The sequence below is a fragment of the Ochlerotatus camptorhynchus genome, unplaced genomic scaffold, assembly GCF_037179485.1.
Source record: "Ochlerotatus camptorhynchus isolate MF236.1 unplaced genomic scaffold, CSIRO-AGI_Acam_v1.1 ptg000457l, whole genome shotgun sequence".
NCBI lineage: Eukaryota > Metazoa > Arthropoda > Insecta > Diptera > Culicidae > Ochlerotatus > Ochlerotatus camptorhynchus.
This window is the reverse complement of record NW_027040943.1, coordinates 2,506,617-2,527,659: the sequence shown is the minus strand read 5'-3', so window position 1 is coordinate 2,527,659 and position 21,043 is coordinate 2,506,617. Positions and strand designations below refer to the sequence as shown.

At 39.1% G+C, this 21,043-nt stretch overlaps 1 protein-coding gene across 4 annotated transcripts in view; it reads left to right on the top strand.

Moving 5' to 3' along the window:
- The window catches only part of roq (roquin), a 56,605-nt gene extending 39,104 nt beyond the window's left edge, over positions 1 to 17,501 (top strand). For all 4 annotated transcript variants that reach the window (XM_065235007.1, XM_065235006.1, XM_065235005.1 and 1 more), the window contains 2 exons: positions 6,452 to 10,021; positions 12,817 to 17,501. In XM_065235007.1, coding sequence (XP_065091079.1) covers positions 6,452 to 10,021; positions 12,817 to 13,188 — 3,942 coding nt within the window. In that variant the 3' untranslated portion in view covers positions 13,189 to 17,501. The remainder of the gene's footprint in view (positions 1 to 6,451; positions 10,022 to 12,816) is intronic.
- Positions 17,502 to 21,043: the final 3,542 nt, after the last annotated feature.

Below are 21,043 nucleotides of genomic sequence, written 5' to 3'. Positions count from 1 at the left end.
GAAAATGAGCGCTTCATGTTTGCTTTTAGGCTAACCATATTCAGAAGCATGAAGAGAGCAGTGGATAAAGCACAGGTCTGATAGTCGCAACGTCCGTGGTTCGAGTCCAGTCGGCAACCTTTTTTCTATTTTTTCGACATAATTAATTTCACTCACTAATACACTCCACATTTTTCGGTCTCCAATTTTCTTACATCGGACCGCAGCTAGGTATATCGCATCCTCGGTTCATGCGGTCTCCACTTAGATCCTCTGATGATGAATCCCACATAATTGTAAGCGAATCTTACATCCACCGGTTGGGTGTATTATAACAGTCGCATCTATACCCGCTTTGCTAAAATCATCGTGTTTGGAACGTAGTGACCCGAATGGGCTGTATTTATACATTTATTTATGACCAGGTTTTCAATGTTTCTGTAGTCATGACAGCCTTCGCAAACCGACGACATCCCTCAGCTTACCCAAGTGGCTGTCACGAGACATTATATACAATTGATATAAGGTTCAATTTACTTTGATGCATTTTTTAAAAATTCAAAAACATTTTTTTTTCGTCGCATTATTTTAGATTGCAAAAACCTCGCGTCATTTTGTGTAAAATATCAAAAGGAATCGAATAGTGCGAGCTTTTTGCAATCTGAAATAATGCGTCGGAAAAAAATGCTTTTGAAATTTTTGAAAAAGCATCAAAGTAAATTGAACCATAAGGCAGTGGAGTATGGAAAAAACCCAGAAAAATGATCCCGAACAGACATGTCGGCCCGGTGTCGGATCAATGTAAGGTTAATTTATGATCGACGTCGGCCAAATGTCGGGTCGGTGTCGGGACAATTCTGTTTTTATGTCGGGTAAATGTCGGGCCAACATCGGGTTGGGGTTTGGTAGAAGTCAGGTTGGTGTCGGGTAGGCTTATATTTTTCCCCGGAATGTCGGAATGTCTGATCTGCACAAGACCGCGCGTTTTAAAAAAAATATCGGATGAAAATTTTGCAATGGGTAGCACAAACGTGATAGCAACCGAACGAGCTTCGGCGTCACACTGGTAGTGTAGTAGCAGTCTCACGACATACGAAAAAAATTTCAAAGACAGCAGCAACGAATCGGCAGTTTGACGGACTGCTTGTTGTATGTACGAGGAACGTTACGAATGACCATCCGAGGCTGTCATAGCCGAACGAACAAAATACATGAATAAGCACGAGCTATCGTGTACTGCCCAAGACGGCAACGTTGCATGTCGTATGACAGCCTCAAGGTCGGCGCACAATGCATACGTTTTCGGATTTTCTGAAAGAAAACGTATCTATTGTGCGCCGGCCTTCACTGTGGGCTGTCGCTTATAGCTCAATCTCAAGGCTGTCGTTGGAAAAAAGAAAGCGACAGCCGTTGGAATACTGTCATGAGGCGGTACTTTTGGTATGCTTGCCAGAGAGTGCAGTTTTCGAGTGTCTGTTCATCATGGAGGTGCGGCTCAAAACGGCATCTGTTATCTATGTTAGGAGCGGCTGATCAACGTCCTGGTGCCAGCGTGGGTCCTCCGGCGAGACAATGGGGGTTGGTGCTGGCCCTACAAGCCAGCCGTAAAGTAACTTAAGGACAGGAAGCTAGTAATGTAAATACGGACCGGAACAATCGGCATAGACCCAGGCAACGAAAACGGACTAACGATTGGAAACTCGGAAAATGGAACTGCAACTCTCAATTTCTTGGGAAGTAACCGCATTCTTTCCAATTTATTGAGGGCCCGAAAGTTCGACATTGTAGCGCTGCAGGAGGTTTGCTGGAAGGGATCGTCGGTACATACGTATAAGGATAGTTATACACTCTACCAGAGCTGCGGCAATACACATGAGCTGGGTACAGCTTTCATCGTGATGGGCGAAATGCAGAAGCGCGTGATTGGCTGGTGGCCAATCGATAGCAGAATGTGAAAGTTGAGGATCAAAGGCCGTTTCTTCAATCTCAGCATAATCAACGTGCACAGCCCTCACTTAGCAAGTGACGATGACGATAAAGATGCTTTTTACGCGTAGTTGAAACGGGAATACGGCAGCAGCCCAAACCATGACGTCAAAATCGTTATCGGAGATCTTAACGGAGATCAGGTCAGCCAAGAGGAGGAATTCAGACCGGTTATAGGAAAGTTCAGCGCACACCAGCTAACGAACGCCAACGGCCTCAGACTTATCGATTTCGCCGCCTCTAAGAACATGGCCATACGTAGTATCCTACTTCCAGCATAGCCTCCCATATCGGTACACCTGGAGATCCCGCAATTCAAGGCCGCTTATGATACTATTGACCGTGAAGAGCTATGGAAGGTTATGGACGAGAACGGTTTCCCCGGGAAGCTGACCAGACTGATCAGGGCTACGATGGATGGTGTACAGTGCTGCGTGAAGATATCGGGTGCGTTATCGGACCCGTTTGAAACTCGCAAAGGGCTGCGACAAGGCGATGGCCTTTCCTGCCTCCTGTTCAACATTGCGCTAGAAGGTGTTATGAAACATGCGGGTTTTAACATGCGGGGCACGATCTTCAATAAGTCCAGCCAGTTCATCTGCTTCGCTGACGATGTACACATTGTCGGAAGAACGTTTCGGGCCGTGGCGGAGTAATACACCAGACTGAAAGGTGAAGCAGAGAAGGTTGAATAAAGGTGAATACGTCGAAGACAAAGTATCTGTTAGCTGGAGGAACCGAGCGCGATAGGGCTCGCATAGGCAGAAGCGTGACAATCGACGGAGATGAGTTCGAGGTGGTGGATGAATTTGTGTACCTTGGATCATTGGTGACGTCGGATAACAACTGCAGCAGAGAAATTCCTAGACGCATAATTTCCGGAAGTCGTGCTTACTACGGACTCCACAAGACCCTGAGGTCGGGTAAACTTCACCCCCGTACTAAATGTACCATGTACAAGACTCGAGGAGGCCCTACAAGCACTGGGTGTTTTCGAACGACGAGTGCTTAGGATCATCTTTGGCGGGGTATGTGAGAACGGTGTATGGAGGAGAAGGATGAACCACGAGCTGGCGCAAATCTATGGTGAACCAGTATCCAGAAAGTCGCGAAAGCTGGACGGGTACGATGGGCGAGACACGTTGTAAGAATGCCGGACAACAATCCCGCAAAAATGGTGTTTGTCTCGAATCCGGCCGGTACAAATTTCAGGCTATTTTAACGTTTATAAAACCATTTTCAGCGTTTTTGAGATTTTGGCGTTTTAATATCGCTTCGATTTTGTCGTTTTTAACCATTTCATCATTTTGAGGTGCTTTGCTGTTCGTTTGGCTATTCAAGCGTTTTGAAACATTCTTCTAGAACCTAGATAAAATAGGGAGTTATTTATGCTAAGTTAGAACAATCGTCTCAAAACCGCTTGGCAATATGATTAATTTAATCATATGATATGATTAATTTAATCATTTTTTAAATTTTTGAAGCTCGTAGGCCATAATTGCAAAAGTATCAAGCTTTATTATACAAATGCCAAAAGACAAACAAGATCTCACCATCGCTAAAAGTTTAAAGCTCCAAACGCATTAAAAAGCAAAGATGCCAACCTCAAAAGAGAGTTTTGCGTATTTACCGTTGTTTTCTATTTCAGACATTGAAAATTTAAAAAAATATACATTTTTACATATTTTTACTAATAAAATTTTTACAGTTCTTTTTTTTATTCTTTGATCAAAATTTGTGATTTGTTAGGCATTTTCTTACAAGTTTGTCTTGGGCGTCATTTCGATTAGATGAGCCATTTTTGTGCAATGGTTAATTCCAAATACGCCATTTTGAAAAATTAGAGGTGTGTCAAAATTACCTAATTCTAGCACAACATTATTATGTTGACCATATAGAACAATTATTAAATTGTCATGAAATTCGGAGAGGGTAAAATTTAATCGATTCGTCAATTGGCGTGAATTTTCTCAGCATCGAACATAATGTTTCATTCACTACTACCATGTTTCCCTTATTCAATTACACTCAAGATACACTTCATAGCTTTTTAAATATTCAAATGTTTCCTCCCCCTAAGGGCGCTAAAATCATGAAAAATTCACAGCATGTATGTTTTACGTCAGACTTCAATATAGTACGTAATATTGCCGTCAATGTTGCTATTAAAGCCATAAGCTTTACCCGTCGAAAGTTCAGATTGCTAAATTTCATCGACCAATTTTATGCTTCCGTTTCTACGCGCTATGTTCATGCATATATATTTAGGTATGCCTACATACATCATGATGCACAATATCCGGATACCAGGTTCGAAGATCGCCAAAGGATCTGTGGGATAAAGATTGATAGCAAATCTATAATTGATGAGGAACGTGAATGTTAAAGCTAAAACTGCAAAGTAAAAAAAATCCTTCTCTCGTCACACTCGGCATGGACCAAAACCGTCCACGTAAACCACAGTGACGTCATTTTATATTCACGTTTCGTACCCTTTTTTCTTATTATGCATAACCGTCGCCTCGAATGTTTACTGTATTTTTGTTGCCGCCGTTGTCGCACGCAAAACCGTTATTATTTGATGAACAGTTTACGGTGCTTTCCTTGTTCCGATTTTCTGTACACTCCGAAATTTGTATGTAGGACAGCACCCGGTGGAAAGCCGTAAAATCTTCCGAGCATTTGAAATTTTAATTTCACTAACCCTTGAATATTTTAGGGAAACGTATCATATCCTGTCTGTCCTGTATATTTGCTTTAGTCCCTTGGGGCCAATAGCTTGTGTCAAACTCTATAGAAAATTTATACGATCAATGGTAAACGAGGTTTGAGGAGAGTGGAAAATGGAGACAGTGAGACTAAATTGTTTACGTCAGATAGTTGGAATAATTGTATTAGTCATCACCATCATGATACCTACACAACTTGTATATAAATAGCGTCATCCAGAGCCTACAGCAAGAGCACACAATGCATTCAGTGTAATGTGTGATTTCTCGTGCTCTCACTGAAAGCTGCACAGCTTTGATAGTCAGGTCGGGAGTGTATTATTGATAGTGATGCGAGTGAAGATGCCACCGTGGACCACTTTGTCAAGCAGTTTTTGTGTGATTTTCTACCTACCAGTGATTTCACAAAACTGGACCAACACATTACTGTTGTTTTATGAAAGTCATACATTTTTGCTACTTTTCTCAAGATCCTAGAACATGAGCATGATTGACCGCCCGCGGGTGCTACTCCGTTATTGCCAGATCAGCTGTAATTACACAGAGTTGTCAGTTATGATTTTCAACAAAAGCGGCTTGGGATAGATCCTAAGGGATTATACATAAATCACGTGGCATTTTAGGGTGACCAGCCACGCAGAAAAATACGCTATAATTTTGAGGGGGACCAAAGTTGATGATTCATAAAATGTAAACAAACGTTAAACGTTTATTTGCATTTGATGAAGCACCAACTTTGGACCCCCTTCCCCTTGTAGCGTATTTATCAATGGCTGGTCACTCTAAAATGCTATTTAATTTATACATCTTCCCTAGCTAGATTCAACCAACCGGTGGAAACTAACGATTTAAAATTAGCTCACTACTTGACTAGCCTATTGGTCCCAAGTACATCTATTAGCGTACTCCATTCTAGTCGAAATTCTAGTACTACACTATGTTTGTTTTGATTCGCTATGAAAGTTTGACAGATAAAATGAGTGGCTCGTGGATTTTCCTATGGTTCGAAGAGTGCATCGATTAGCTTGGGACCGAAGACAGTACCAGAGCTGAGCCAAACATTTGAGCACGTTTCTTCGGGACCTTCTGGTCTTAGAGTTACCTCTATGATTGAACTATGTTCATGCAAACGGGTGAAGCATTTTTTTCTTCCTTGATTTTTTTTCCGTCGATCTTGTTTTCCGTGCTGAGCACCAGTGCTCAGACCGACGCCAGGGAGGCAGTTCCCACGCCTGGACCCTACCTATCGACCCACCAACTCATGAGCCAGGCACCAACGAAGGAAGGCGTGATCAGAAATGTAATGCCTCAGAACATCCCGGCGGCACCGACTGGGATTGAACCCTGGCCTGCTGGGGTGAGAGGTTATCACGCTTACCACTACACCATCGGAGCCGCTGGGGTGAAGCATTTGTCCCACTTTACCAACAGTATCACTTTTCTTTTTTCACACCACTCCAAGTGCATATTCAACCTTTTACATAATGCAATAAAACATCAAAATAAACCTAAATACACCCAAAGCATAGTTGAAATTAGCATCTTCAACTATAAACTTAGTGTCGTTCGTGAAAAATCCAAAACAGTCCTTAAATCTTACCGTACCCTATTCCTATCTCTTTCAAATGGCGATCTGGTCTGCATGTGAATAGTCCGCCATTGCAGCACAGGGTTTTAAGTAAAAACGAAAAATAACAAGCAGATTAATAAATAATTTACTAATTCCGCATTTCCATTTGTTTTTTTTTCCATTGCAGACAATTATATCGACAGACCTAGATAATCTACCGGTAAACAATGCCTTACTACAGTTGGTCAGCACCAGCAACGCAGCTGGTAGCAGTCCCGGGAGCGGTAATGGCACCGGCAATTCCTCGTCAGGATCATCCACCGGAGGCACAGTTACTCCCGGTGGCAGCGCAATCGATCCAGACCTTAGCTCACCTAGTGTTCAGAATCTGAGCCCGGAGGATTTGCTGTGTTACAAGACAGCCCGAGGATGTATCGAAGAGTTAGCCCTCTACCTGAAACCGTACCCAAATGGTAACGCCGGTGGACTTCTTTCGCGTCCGATGCAGCGCAAATTGGTCACCCTGGTCAATTGTCAGTTGATTGAGGATGAAGGACGTGCGCGATCGTTGCGTGCCGCTCGCTCGCTAGGCGAACGAACGGTCACCGAGCTGATACTGCAGCATCAAAATCCACAACAGCTAAGTACTAATCTGTGGGCAGCGGTGAGAGCACGTGGCTGCCAATTTCTCGGTCCAGCTATGCAGGAGGAAGTGTTGAAGTTGGTGCTATTAGCACTGGAGGATGGATCGGCACTTTCCAGGAAAGTATTGGTTATGTTTGTAGTACAACGATTGGAGCCACATTTCCCACAGGCTTCAAAAACCAGTATCGGACATGTTGTACAACTCCTGTACAGGGCAAGTTGTTTCAAAGTGTCAAAACGGGAGGGAGATTCATCATTGATGCAGTTGAAGGAAGAATTCCGTACTTATGAAGCACTGAGACGGGAGCATGATGCACAAATAGTACAAATTGCAACCGAAGCCGGTCTCCGGATAGCTCCCGATCAGTGGTCCTCCTTGCTGTATGGCGATACGGCACATAAGTCACACATGCAAAGCATTATAGACAAACTACAAACACCACAATCATTCGTGCAATCCGTGCAGGAGTTGATAATAGCACTCCAGCGAACAGGTGATCCAGCTAATTTGTCCGGATTGCGTGTGCATCTCAAACATCTCGCAAGCATTGACTCGAATGCTGAGAACCATGTGCCAACGTGGCGCGAATGTTCAACAGCGCTGGAAGCAGTCAAGCGGGTCGTTATAGGCCTGGTCGATTTTGTACAGCATCATGGCAACCGAAAATTACAAGAGCCAGGACACTTAGCTCATAATAGTAAATATAAAATTAGCCTGTGTCGTGACCTGAATCTCCGAGGAACCTGCCCGCGCGGACCGAATTGTACATTTGCGCATTCGGAAGAAGAACTCGAGAAATATCGTACAAAGCTTCGAAAGAACAACATTCGAACTCCGAATGGAAAAGATCATGGTGAATACATAGGAGATCTTGCCATGCCATCCAGTTCACATGGATACCATTCATCTGGTGAGGAAGCTTCACCAATGCGATATCCAAAGTCAGCTCCACCGATGAGATATCTAGACAAATCTCCGATGAGCAGTCACAGTCACGCAAGCGGAAGTAGTAATAGTAACAGTAGTCATAATAGTCATTTAGCGCCAATCCCACCCCATCAACATCCTCCGTACTCGAACGTGCCGCCTCCACCAACACCACTTCAACACGGTGCCAATGGACGAAATTTCAATTTCAATCCAAACTATCCTGCTGGAGGAAACGGTAACCTTTCATATGGTAACCGGCCTCCACCACCACCTATGCCACCTCCTCCGGTTCATACTTCTGGACCGATAAGAGGAAACTTTATCCGACCGCCGAATGGAAGCTACATGGGACATCCACCACCACCGCCCCCACCCATGCAACACAATCCCGGAAATGGGCCTCCAATGAACATCTTACACGGTGGAAATCATCCTACATATCCCGCTAACCAACCACCACCAATGGATCAAGTGCATCCGCAATTGATGAATGGACCACCACCACCACCGCCACCATTTGTAGGCAATCAAGCGTTTCCAGACTATCCGGATAAGATGGAACAGAGGCGACAGTTCAACCCGTGGGAAAATCAACCCCCTCCATCAATTCCGAATCCCAATAATGCACCTTCTGGTGCACCAGGTCCGCACTCTATAGTTCCTCCTGTTAACTTAATTGGGCAACAGCATGCACCCAAATCAGGTATTAATCCGTCTTATCCGTCTGCTATGATGGGAAATAAAAATCATATGCCGCCGCCAGCAATGACACCTCACTCGCAGCATTCTATGCCACCATTGGCTTCTCAGCAATCACAACAACAACAACAACAACATCATCCTGTACCAGGCAGTAGTGGCAAATACTACCAAGGAAATACTCCACTACACCACAAACCTCGTGAATACCGCGATAAACACCCCATGATTCCTAACAACAATCGAATGCATATGCCTCATGCTCATTCGCAGCCACCGCATCAAACCCCTTCGATGCAACAACAGCAACAAACAACGTTTGGTAATGGCAATAGAAGTAACCTGCATAATTCACTTTCACAAACGACTCCGAATTTGTTAAGCAATGGAAGTGGGACCTCTGGAAATAATGGTGCAATAAATAATGGATATCCTCATCTTCCTCTCAGTCGTAGTGAAACAATCGAATTATTTAAGATGCTCAACCTAGGTGGTAGTTCCGATCTAGCTAATCTGACTGGAACAAACAAAGATATGTTCGTCCGGTCTGACTCGCTGCTCAATGATGACGACTTCTCTCTGTCCGAGAGCGACTTTTCCAATGCTATCAACAATAAATTCGGGCCAATTTCGCGGATGACCAATCAACTTGGTAAATCAAGAGGCGATTTTCCGTTTGCAAATAATCTGCTCGATAGTGACTGGATTCTAAATATGCAACAGCACTTGTACAACGATGTTACTGGACTTGGTGATCAATCTTCTTCTAATTGTTCATCTGCATCATCGTCCTTTTATCAACATTCGCAGCAAGTACATCCAGCATCGTCCCAAACATCAAGTAATAAGAGCGAACCGAACAATAATACGCTGGAGTTGGATCTGTTCCAGGTAGACAGTAAGTTAGCGGACTATACTAGTGCCCTCAGTGGTGCAAATCAATCAAATAGTACATCACAGCTTTTACATCATCATCAAGTGGAGGCACAGTTGCTTCAACAACAACAACAACAACAACAGCAACAACAACAACAACAACAGCAGCAACAACAACAGCAGCAACAACAACAACAGCAACAACAACAACAACAACAGCAGCAACATCATTTGTCTCACGCAACATCTGCCTCTCAAAATATGGCTGCTGCAGTGCAACTTTCTGGAGGGCATCATGGAGTGGCTGCGACACTCATTTCGTCACATCACCAGCAACATGCTGCGCATTCCCATCATTCCTCACCCCAGCCACATCACCAGCAACAGCAGCAGCCTCATCACCATCAACAGCAACATCAGCAGCAGCAGCAGCACCACCACCCATTTGTGCAACAGCAACATCAAATGCATCAACAGCAGCATGCTTTGCAGTCGCACAAGTTGCCAAGCCACCTGATGGATGCCATACGTTTGACTGAACTGATGGGAAATGGCGGAAGTGGTGATTTGAAGATTCCAAGCTTCAAGGAGCTGAAGGATTTGAAGGTGAGTTTCTAAGTGTAAATAACTTATAAAACTCAGATTAATTCTCCAAACAGTGACACGTGCCACGTTGATCTCAAGTGTTCATATGTCCGTTCAGCAGGCTTTGGTAGTGAACCGAAGACTTCGTGCGATAAATTTCGTCACGGTTTACAGAAATTAATATGTTATTCATGAATCCGATATTTATTCAAATGATGAATGTTCAAGAACTAACTTGACGAATAAATTAGAACTATTTTTTTTTTATCTTTGTTATAGAGATTTTTAGCTGAAGGCTAGTTCATCTCTCTTAGAACTATACACAAATCATGCACTGTGCAGTTTACTAAGGTTTTCCAAACCAAGGTTTAGGTTGAATGTTCTAATTTCTTCGCCACACTGGTTCTTGAACATTTATCAGTCGAATAAACATCGAATATAAACATCGGATTCAACTATTTGTTTTTTAGCGATGCACTACTTCGGCTGAATCACCCATTTTGGGCCTATAGAGCAGAAAACATCAAATAAATCCATTGTTTCAGAGTTCATGTCAATTATACGTTTGGTACGATACTTTAGTTCAAAAGCTACCGAACGAAGTCAATGAAAATGCGATATTTGAAAGTTCACACCCATTTTTTTTTTCAAAAGCAAAAGAACTTCATCCGATAGGCCGAAGTGAATTCAATGGCGTTTCAATGCATTAGGCCTAATTAAGAATCCGTAGACCGAGTTTGGGGTCAAGAAGCAGTGTTAGATTTTTAACAATATCTCAACAATTTGTTTCTCTTTATCAAATATTACGGTACGTACGGAAAGGTAAATAAATTTAGAAGTCATCTGCAGTGAAAACATTCCATTTTGTGAAAAAATCCACTCGAACAATAGAGGCAAAGGGTGGGTTGTGCTTAGTACGCCCAAAATTAGATCTAAGCCCTATGTTTTCCTAATTTGTTTTTTTTTTTTAATTCTTGAAACATTAGCAGTTTGATAGTGTACCATAAAAAATCAGAATAATTGTTGTCCAGCATCTTGTGTTTAATAAATTTTGATCTTGCAGATGTGAAATTGTGTTCAATACATGGTATTGATTTTATTCAAAAATTGGAAATTGAAAAATATGAACAACGAACTTTATGAAGTCTCAACATCTTAAGAAGGTTGAGATAAATTATGAACCTAACAATAATTAAAAAAAAACTCAGGATTGGGGCCTAGGACATGTCAAGATCTAAGCATGCATATTTATGTGAAATCCTAAGCATAAAAAAACTATGAATAATGTCCAACAAATTAAAAAAAAATACTAATTTTTATCGTTGTTTGTTGAATGTTAGCACATAATATGAAACGTTACACACCCTAAACGATTATTAGTGTTATTTTACATTCTGTAGACATACAAAGTCCCACCGAGGGGTGTTATGATGGTGATTTTGGCTAATGTAATCGCACTTATTTAAAATAGTTCCAGTGCACCAAAATTGATGAAATGTTTGATTTGGGTTCCATTTTTAATGTAGATTACGAATATGCAATACCCCTAAAAACCCCTATTTTCAATTGATTTTGATATTCTAGTAGATTTTCTAAATTGGGTTGTTTATGCGTATTAAGGTAAATATATATTCGTAATCTGCATTAAAAAAGGAACCAAAATCAAAAATTTCATCAATTTGGATACACTGGAACTATTTTAAATAAGTGCGATTACATTAGCAAAAATCACCGCCTTAGCATCCCTCGGTGGGACTTTGTATGGGAGCAAACTGTGAACTAATAGATTTAGCGTCAAAAATTAAAATATAAATCTTGATTTAAAAATTGAGATGAATGTCTATGGGATCGATATAAATATAGTTGTGTTCAGAAAACGAAACTCTTTAAGATGATGTATAAAAACCGGTATGATTTTCGAAATGAAACAACCTAATTGGTTTGACGTTTTGAAGCTAACACCAAGGCCCAAAAAAAGATCTATAGGAGAAATTGTAATAGTTATCTCAGGGCACAAGGGTTTTCCAAATCCCAAAATATTTAAATTTGGCGCGGAGGGTCCGCTTAGGAACATATACACAACATTAGAATAGCGTGACATTGTAAATAATGTTTGAGAATAGATTATTTTCGCATACCTATTTTATAGTGTGCCTGTGCCTCCACTTGATTAAAATGTGCAGCGATCCCATCTGTCAAAACCATAGACATTTTGTATCTAGATAAAAATAACTTGTCTAGAATAGATCAGACACGAACCAAGTCATAAATTTTGCATGCGTGTTTCGTGGCTTAGATAAGCGAAGACAGATGTCATTAGTGTGCTTTGAGCAGAAATCATGGTCATTCATGTCGGTTTGTCGGTGGTTTCAACTTACACACTTAATCTAGCTCGGTAAAATCTCCAACAGCCGAAAGTGTGTATGTTGTGCAGTTGGGATTTTTATTAATTATTTGAAAAACAAATGAGTTTTGTCTTTTCACTCTTTTATTTTATTGAATAGAACGTTCTGCAAATGGTTCATTTGAAAACCAGTTACTTCGCTTTTGAATACATAGTTTAACTGTAATCTTTCTCTAATATGTATCTAGAAGACAAAATAGGGACAAAGATTAATCTTAAAACGTGGAGGCGAAACTATTTCGATCAACACAAAAACGACAATGATCAAACGGGCAATACAGTCTAGGAACGTCAACAAATCATTTTAAATGATTTCTCCAATTGTTTATAAAATACATCTATAAAAGTGCAAACTTATCAACAAAGCTAATTTTTGCATTACTTTTATTTTTCTTTATCGATCCTTATCCAGGCCCAGCAAACGATGACAGGTTTGTCGCCCGTGCCGGGAGTGTTAGCAGCATCATCGTCCTCATCATCATCGGTGGCCATGCCACCGCTGTGGAATAATCTACTGGATCTGTCCGGCCTGAAACCATCGACCGACGCTAGCGACCTGGTGGTTGGAGTTCACGGTAACAACGGCAACAGCACTGGTGGTGGTGCAAATAGCAGCAACAATACCATCCTAAACAATAGCACAGCCAGTAGTAGCATTAGCAACATCAATAGCAACAATAGTAACAACAATGAAGATTCATATGAGGCAGGAATCGCGGACGACATGCGAGAGCTCGCACTCCGTCTCGAGTCCGAGCTAGAGTTGGACGAGAATGGAGTGTAGGCATGTGAGAAACATAGAAAATTCACACTCATCGTCATTACATTCGTACACTAATGCAAACACACACACGCATTGACTGATTGTGATCAATATCTCCTATATAACGCAAAAAAAAATGTAGGCGTAGATATAGTTTAAGCTGGTGATGAAGCTTACGTGCTCCTAAGTAGTAGACAGATATGACAAAGAACCAGCAAAGAGTAACATTTCATTAAATGAAATCAAGATCGATACAAATTTTAAAAATTATCAACGTGAGGAACGATCCAGATTGGCAGGATTGATATACGCTATTCTTGTCTAAGAGCAAAAGAAGTTCATTGGGCATGCTTGAAAGCGGAATATAAGGATGGATACAATTGCAAATTGCGCTTAGTTTCGTAAGCGCCTATCACTAAACTACAACTAACTACTATTCAATGTTTGTTTTAGAAACTTTTCTTTTCTGTTTTGCAGAAAACGTGTGTTTTAGAAATATTTTTCGGATCGAAACAAAACTGCTCTATTTAGGATGGGCTGATCATGAGGAACTAAAAATTACATCATGTGAAACAAATATTCAAGATGACTAGCTAATATATATATACATATATATATATATATACATAATATATATATATTTCCTATAAATTGTGCAGTGACAGTAGGAAGGGGTAAAAAAGAAAAAAAATGGAAAGTGTGACAAATTGTGTGTAAAACATCTTTCGAGTTCTAGTAGGAAACATAAAATTTAAAAGGAGCCAAGCAACCGATAGCGTGATACAGACCAGGAAAAGGTGATTCATTATTATTATTGATGGTTATATTACAATATGAATATTATAATTATTCTATTTATTAAACGTTTATATTGCTAATATTATCACTTATTCGCTATTCGTTATTTGTAACTATTATTCTTATTCACATTATATATTCTTTATAAAACTTACAGCTAGGAGCTTTAGAAAAAAAAAAATAATACAAAACTAACAGATAAAAACAAAACAAATCAAAATATTGAGAAGTGATTTAGAGCACATTTTATTAATTGTAAAGTTTTAACTCATTTCTCGTTTTGAAACTGCATGGAAATATAATTATGAATTATATTTTTACAAACATAATCAAATGTTTACATAGTAGCCAATTATTAACACTCTTTATTGTGACGCTCATCGGTTTATTTCAATAGATAGTCTAGTTTCCAAACTTTTATACGACATTTTACGTTTTAGGCTTTTATATTATTATATCTATTTCATTTTGCATAACCTCCGAACGGGGTCTGTAAAAGCAAGAGTAAAACTATGTTTTTTAATAATCATGTAACTCATATATACTTTTAGAATAGTGCCAGCAACAAAATTACTTACTGTAGCCGTTTCGTTTTTGGTAACCATCACTGCAAATATGGTACAGTTAAATTGATTCTGCTAGAGAACGCGAATGCGTTAGCAGATTGTTTTGTTTTACAAAGAAAAAAATATGCTTTAAAAACTTAATTGATTGATTATTTTTCTCAAATAGCTTGCTTACCATTACTTTGTTTCAAGATGGGTTAGTGGAAAATATCGCGAAATTTCAAACGTCCAGCAAAACAAATTAAAAAAGCAACAACTGTTAACAGTCATATAGAATGGCAGCAGTAGATGCCTTTGTTGCTAGTAACCAACAGTTACTTTTATGTTCTAATATAGGTAATTATAATCAAAATTTCTTTCCATATTGAGTATGCCAACAGAAGTAGTTGGAAATTCGAAGGTTAACATTTGCTATCGGCAGAAAAAGAAATTTCGGAATGAGATTGAGACGGAAAGTTTCTTGTTTTAGAAGAGATTGCTTTTTAACGACGATAATATCATTGTGTTTGTCACCGGTTTGATTAATGTTTCCGTATTCGGAGAACACTAACCATATTACAATTACAAACAGAAGATTATTTTAATCGCTAGGCAAGTGCAGTACATTGTTATATTATACTAAACGAAAACGTACTATTGTAGGTTTGTTTTCTGGGTTGATAAATACTGTTATTTGAATGCATTCGAAAGTTGAATGTTTTTGATTGATCCATAGGGTGGAGCGTTTAGCAATAGAAACAGCAATCGAGAGTAGATTCAGAATCAGCATCCTTTCGCCTACATAGGGGAATAGTGATATAAAAAATAAATGATTCGCAAGTAGAATGCAACCTTTTACAAGGGATAAACACACCGAGATAAAGAATGATAAGATGAGACACTGTGCAAACTATCGCAAAATGACATAATATTTGGGCTGTTGAATCACAATGTTGTTCTCCGGGCTACGTTGCGGCAACATGGGGGAAAAGTTAGCGATGGTAGTGGCGTTGTTGGGATTACACATGTAATGAGTGTGAAGGGCATTTATTTGCTGCTAAATTGCAACAAACCGATTGAAACATTTTCCTAACTTCTTCCTTCATAAATTCTGCATTTTTTTGTGTGAGAGAAGGTATCTTTTTCGATTTATATTCACTGGCAACTGAAGACAGACAAGGTACCGTAATTCAGAACACCTCAATTCCTAGCAGCTTTAAAAAAATGTGCATATTTTCAAGCGCAGAATATGGTGATGTCACTGAGTTAGAGTGGTTTATGGTATGTTTTTCTGAAATCGGTCAATTTGCACTTACAAATTCACCTTTTTGTTCAGATTTTGACTGCCCTTCACTGGAAATTGATCATTCTTACATTAAGAATGCTTTCAAACTATAAATTCTACTGGAAAAACCTCACGTCGTATTATGCGATGAGAGCAGACCTGCCTAATTTACCCCCCGGAACAAAAAACCGCAAAGGAGAACATTAACGTGGTGCAGTTTTTCTTAAACCCAATGGGTTCATCGTGAATGAATTACATTCATTATTATTTATGTTTATTATAAAGCAAAACAAGAAGTAAACGAGTATCAGCAAGAGAAGCAAAGAAAGAAACGAAGAATACGTCACGATTATACAAAACATAAGGAATGAGGTCGAAACTTAGAAGCTGGAAGCAACAATCCGATCATGCAAACATAAAAAAAGAAAAACAATGGGATGGAATCACCGATTTCATTCAACGTTTATTAAAAAAAAACAACAACAAGATGAGAATACCAATACCAATACGTGAATTCCGTATGAGACACATTTCAATAACTGAAATTCTTACTTATTAAATCTACGAGCATAACATAAAATATCTATTAAAGAATTAAAAAACATTACTGAATGCTACAACATAACTAAATCGATTTTGATCATTAAATCGTTTAGCTAATGGATTACTAAAAAAAAACATAATTAATGCTAAATTCAGCAGTTAAAACAAGTGTTAAAAAGAATCATAAAAGTAAACAAAACCATGATGAAAAAATGGTTAAGGTATATTATATACATTTGAAGAAAGCCTGTGTGTGTAAGAATTTTTGATTATTTGAAACATCGTAAATCAAGATGAAAAAATGGAAGAAAGATATGAAAACTATATACATTTGATTATATATTAGGATTACAGAGATGGAAAAGGAAACAGTTAACATTTGATATATATTATTGTGAGATCAAACAAAAAGAACCCATAGCAGATCGCAATCTTGTCATAATGAGTATATTAAAAACAAAACAAAAAATCTTTTAAAACAAAAAAGAAATCAACACAAAAGCGAAGTTACATCTTTTCAATACGAAGAACAACCGGTAACACTACATACGGAAAAAAAAATCGCGGACAAATTATGGTGTCCTTAAGTTTTTTTTTTAATCAAATTTCGTCTTTCTTTCGTCGCTCAACACTAACGGACTATTTTGTTACAAAAAAATATTGGCTTGGTTAAATAGTAATCACTGATAGTAAGTGGTAAATTGTTTATTAGTAGTGTTATGTAATGCGAATAATGTACAGTTTCGATTCACACGTTTTATTGTCTATGATTTTCGCGCTCCTTTTTGCTCCAAACACCTAATTCGTTGCAACAGTGGATTTTGTAAAGTATAACTGATAGTATCTCAAGAGTACGAAAAGGCAAACGATTCATATGAGATTTATTTGCTCTGTTGTTTAAATGATGTTTTCTCTTTTTAGCAGATTATTATTACTATATCTAATTTTTTAAACGCCACGCATTCAACTGCAACAGTAGGTGGAAAGTATGAAATGTTCTTATTTTTCTTCTCGTCTATTCATTATCAGATATTATAATTATTATTATTTTTTTAACTTATTACTACTACATACAATCTATTGTTTCCCTATGTTAACGCTGGAGAGCAGGAAATACCGCAATCAAAACAAACTAGCGAAAATATAAGATTATCAAAATTAAACTTGTTTTTGTTTTTGTTTTTGTTTTTACTTTCCTGTACTACTATACTGACGTTAATGATTAGCTGTCAATTGATACTGTCAATATATGTTCTATTTGTTGGAATGTTTTTTTTTTGTCGTTTTACTTCATTAATTTCTTGTTGTAGTCACATGGAACATTGCCTAGATATCTAGTGAAAGACAAAAGAAAGAAAATTTCTCCGTTTTGGTCGTCGAATATTTTGTTTAGTTATTTATTTTCATGTCATGCTGTTTATGTATCTGCGTAGTTTTTTTTAAGGACTAGGAGACATTTCTAAATTACTTTTCATTTTTAAGCTAAAATCAATTTCGTTGAATCAATGCCGAGCAAAGAATAAATCCTTCTCCACTGAGCCAATCGTCTCTATCCGCCATTAACGTTAAGCGTCATAAATGTCCTCCTGAACTGCAAAAAAGTCACATGTGCGAAATGTCCCCTGGAGTCGACGACCTAGTTCGAGCCCTCTGCTGAATTTTCGCTTGTCGTTCTTAGCACACTGTACATAACACACAAAGATTATTTAACTTGATTCAGTAAATTTTTACTAGATTTTCAAATAGCTGAAAAAGTCAGTAAACCGGAAATAATTGTAACATATAATGAATCGAATAATATTAACGAATTTTATTTTTTATCATATTTTTTTTTGTTTTGCTAAAAAATACTATTTTTATGCATTTATAGATTATTTAAAATTTTATTACTTTTCAGCTGATCAAAAACTCAATAAAAATTTACTGAAAGGCTGTGATGTTGTGCGTATTATCCTATGTTATTAACTTCACAAGCAGGTCTAGTCTGTGCGGCAAGTGAGGTGAGGTGACTCTTTGTCACCAGTATAGTGTAGTGATAAAAGTCACCTCGTGCGACGCGAGATTCCGTTTGGTGACTTTTGTCATTTCACTGGTGACAGAGAGTCCCCTCACCATAACCTCTTCTTCTTTGGCTTACTTACGTCCCTACTGCACCTTTCTGAGCATTCGTATTAGGGTCGGGTGGGGCAAAAGTACCACCTCTAATCATTTTGAAAATAAACACAAGCTCACCCGTGAAACTATGAATGGTGTTCCTATGCAGGATTATAGAAAGTTCTGTCCAACATGAAGTCTTCAGAAATTGCAAAAAATCATTTTATGCTGCTGTGTCGAAGATCGAAATTATTTATAATAATTAGACATCATAAAACAAGGATTTTCGAACTTCCAAATATGTGTTCCTACAATGCCTGCATTTAGGCATCACTATTAATAATTAATTGAAACATTAGTAACAAATAATAGGTAAATATTTTTTTAATTGGCTAAAAATCACCTTAAACATGAATCTCACACGGGGCAAGAGTGTCACCCCTACATTTATGAATAAAATTATACAAAAATGTCAAAGAAATTGCTTCATTGTGCATTTAAGTCTTCGGAAGCTTGTTTTCACCAGTTCTGGCAAAACCAGCTACCGCACGATCACACTGCTGAGCGCCGCATACAAGGCACTTTCCCAAATTCTATGCCGCCGTCTGTCACCATTAGCAAGAGAGTTCATGGAGCGCTACCACGGACCACATTTTCGCGATTCGGTAGGTTCTGCAGAAATGCCGCGAATACAACGTGCCCACACGTAATTTGTTTATCGATTTCAAATCCGCATACGATCGCAAATCGATCGAGATCAGCTAGGGCAGATTATGCACGAGTACGGAATTCCGGATAAACTGACGTCGGATTAACATAGCGTAAGAAGAGCTGGTATAGAAACGAGTGGCACGATCTTCATGAAGTCCATCCATCTAAAATCCAGATAAAATCGTTAACCTTTTCGTAGCGGAGTACGAGGCTTTCACGAACAGATTTTTGCATAACGGAGCATTGTCCGGTCCTATCCGGGTATGCTATCTCCACTACTGTTCCTCATCGTAACCACGAGATTATTTAGGTGCAATTTACCGTGTACCGAACCGAGGGCAGCCTATCACAATGGAACATTTCGACGAGTTCGATTTGGCTGATGATGTTGCTGTATTAGAACAAAAGTGTTCTGATATTTAGAGACCAAATCGTTGGATGTCAGCACGGGCAACCCTTTCAACTTTATGGTAGCACTATGGTAGGCAGTACAGAAAGTCGAAGGTTTCTAATATACCTTAGAAGTCAGATAGCGTCAGACGGCACTACCAAGAGCGACATAAGTACGCCGATCAAGAAGGCCGAGTTTTCTAAAAAATTGGAGATGAACCCAGATCGATCAACGCTCCCGAATCCCGGATGTTTGTCAGCCACACACGGCCTGGATGGGAACTCGAGAGGACTCATGGCGGTGGAGCCTCAACAAGGAAATCAAAAAAGTCCATTGGAATTTGACCTGCACCATTGGAGGTTCTCAGGATACTTTTAAGTAAAATAAGTGTGTGAGGTCCAACCGGCTTTCGAATCTCTGCTGTTGAGGGAAATCGGACTGCGCTGCGACGGGTGCGATTGCGTGATCGCTACTGCTGTAGGTTCAGTTGGTGAATGCAGCCGAGAGCCGGATTCCACGGATAGACAGGGCGTGTTGCTAACTTATCCTCATGTTGCCAGATCCAACCAAGGAAGCACTCTGGCTCGTTGGTACGTGTAGCCGGGTGATCGAAAACCTTTTTTTGCTGGGTTCGAAAATCATAGCCTAACTCAGGTTCTAAGAAGAATTTCCCAAATTTCAAAAAATTAAAAATACAAAAAGATTTTCCACGAAAATACCAAATGACACATGCTTCCCTTAGCTCAGTCCGTAAAGGCGCAGCTGCAATGCAAGACTATGCTGGCGGTGGCTTTGTTCGATTCCCGGTCCGGTCTAGGAATTTTTCGGGTTGGAAAATTCCTCACTTCCCTGGGCACATAGAGTATGGTTGAACTTGCCCCACAATTATACTAATGCATAATCTCGAGCAACAAATTTTTTTTGATAATTAATTATATGATTTGAGTAGTAGCTATACTGAAGATCCGAGAGATGTCGCCCCTTCAGTGGTAGGAAAATCATTTTTGCAGTATGGAGAATATCAGAAAATCCACGATTTGTGACTAAACATGCTTTCACAGAAGGAAACAAATAAACGAGTGTTTACCTTATCACCATAGTAATGTACTCGTGCAATTTTTGTGCACCTAAAACTGCCCATAAAGACGACAATGAATAAAAACTGAAAATTTTCATGCATTTCCAAATGGTTTCCTACCATTCCCATACATTCGAAGTGACTGGCCCTCTGGATGTGGATGATGTCAAAAACAACAAAACATGATTAATTGTGTGATTTGAAATCACCGATTATGCAAAGAAATTGTTTCATTATTGTTGCTATTAAAATATTGTGCAGTTGGTCAGACATGAGACTTCAAAATTTAGTCTGTTTTTGAAGTATACAATCTAAAATCACAAAAAGACATAAATATTCAACCCTTTTCCCTTAAAATATTATATAGAATAGAGAATGTATACACCAAAAATTGGGGGTGGAAAAATAATGCAGCAGCTTGTTTTCCGGGC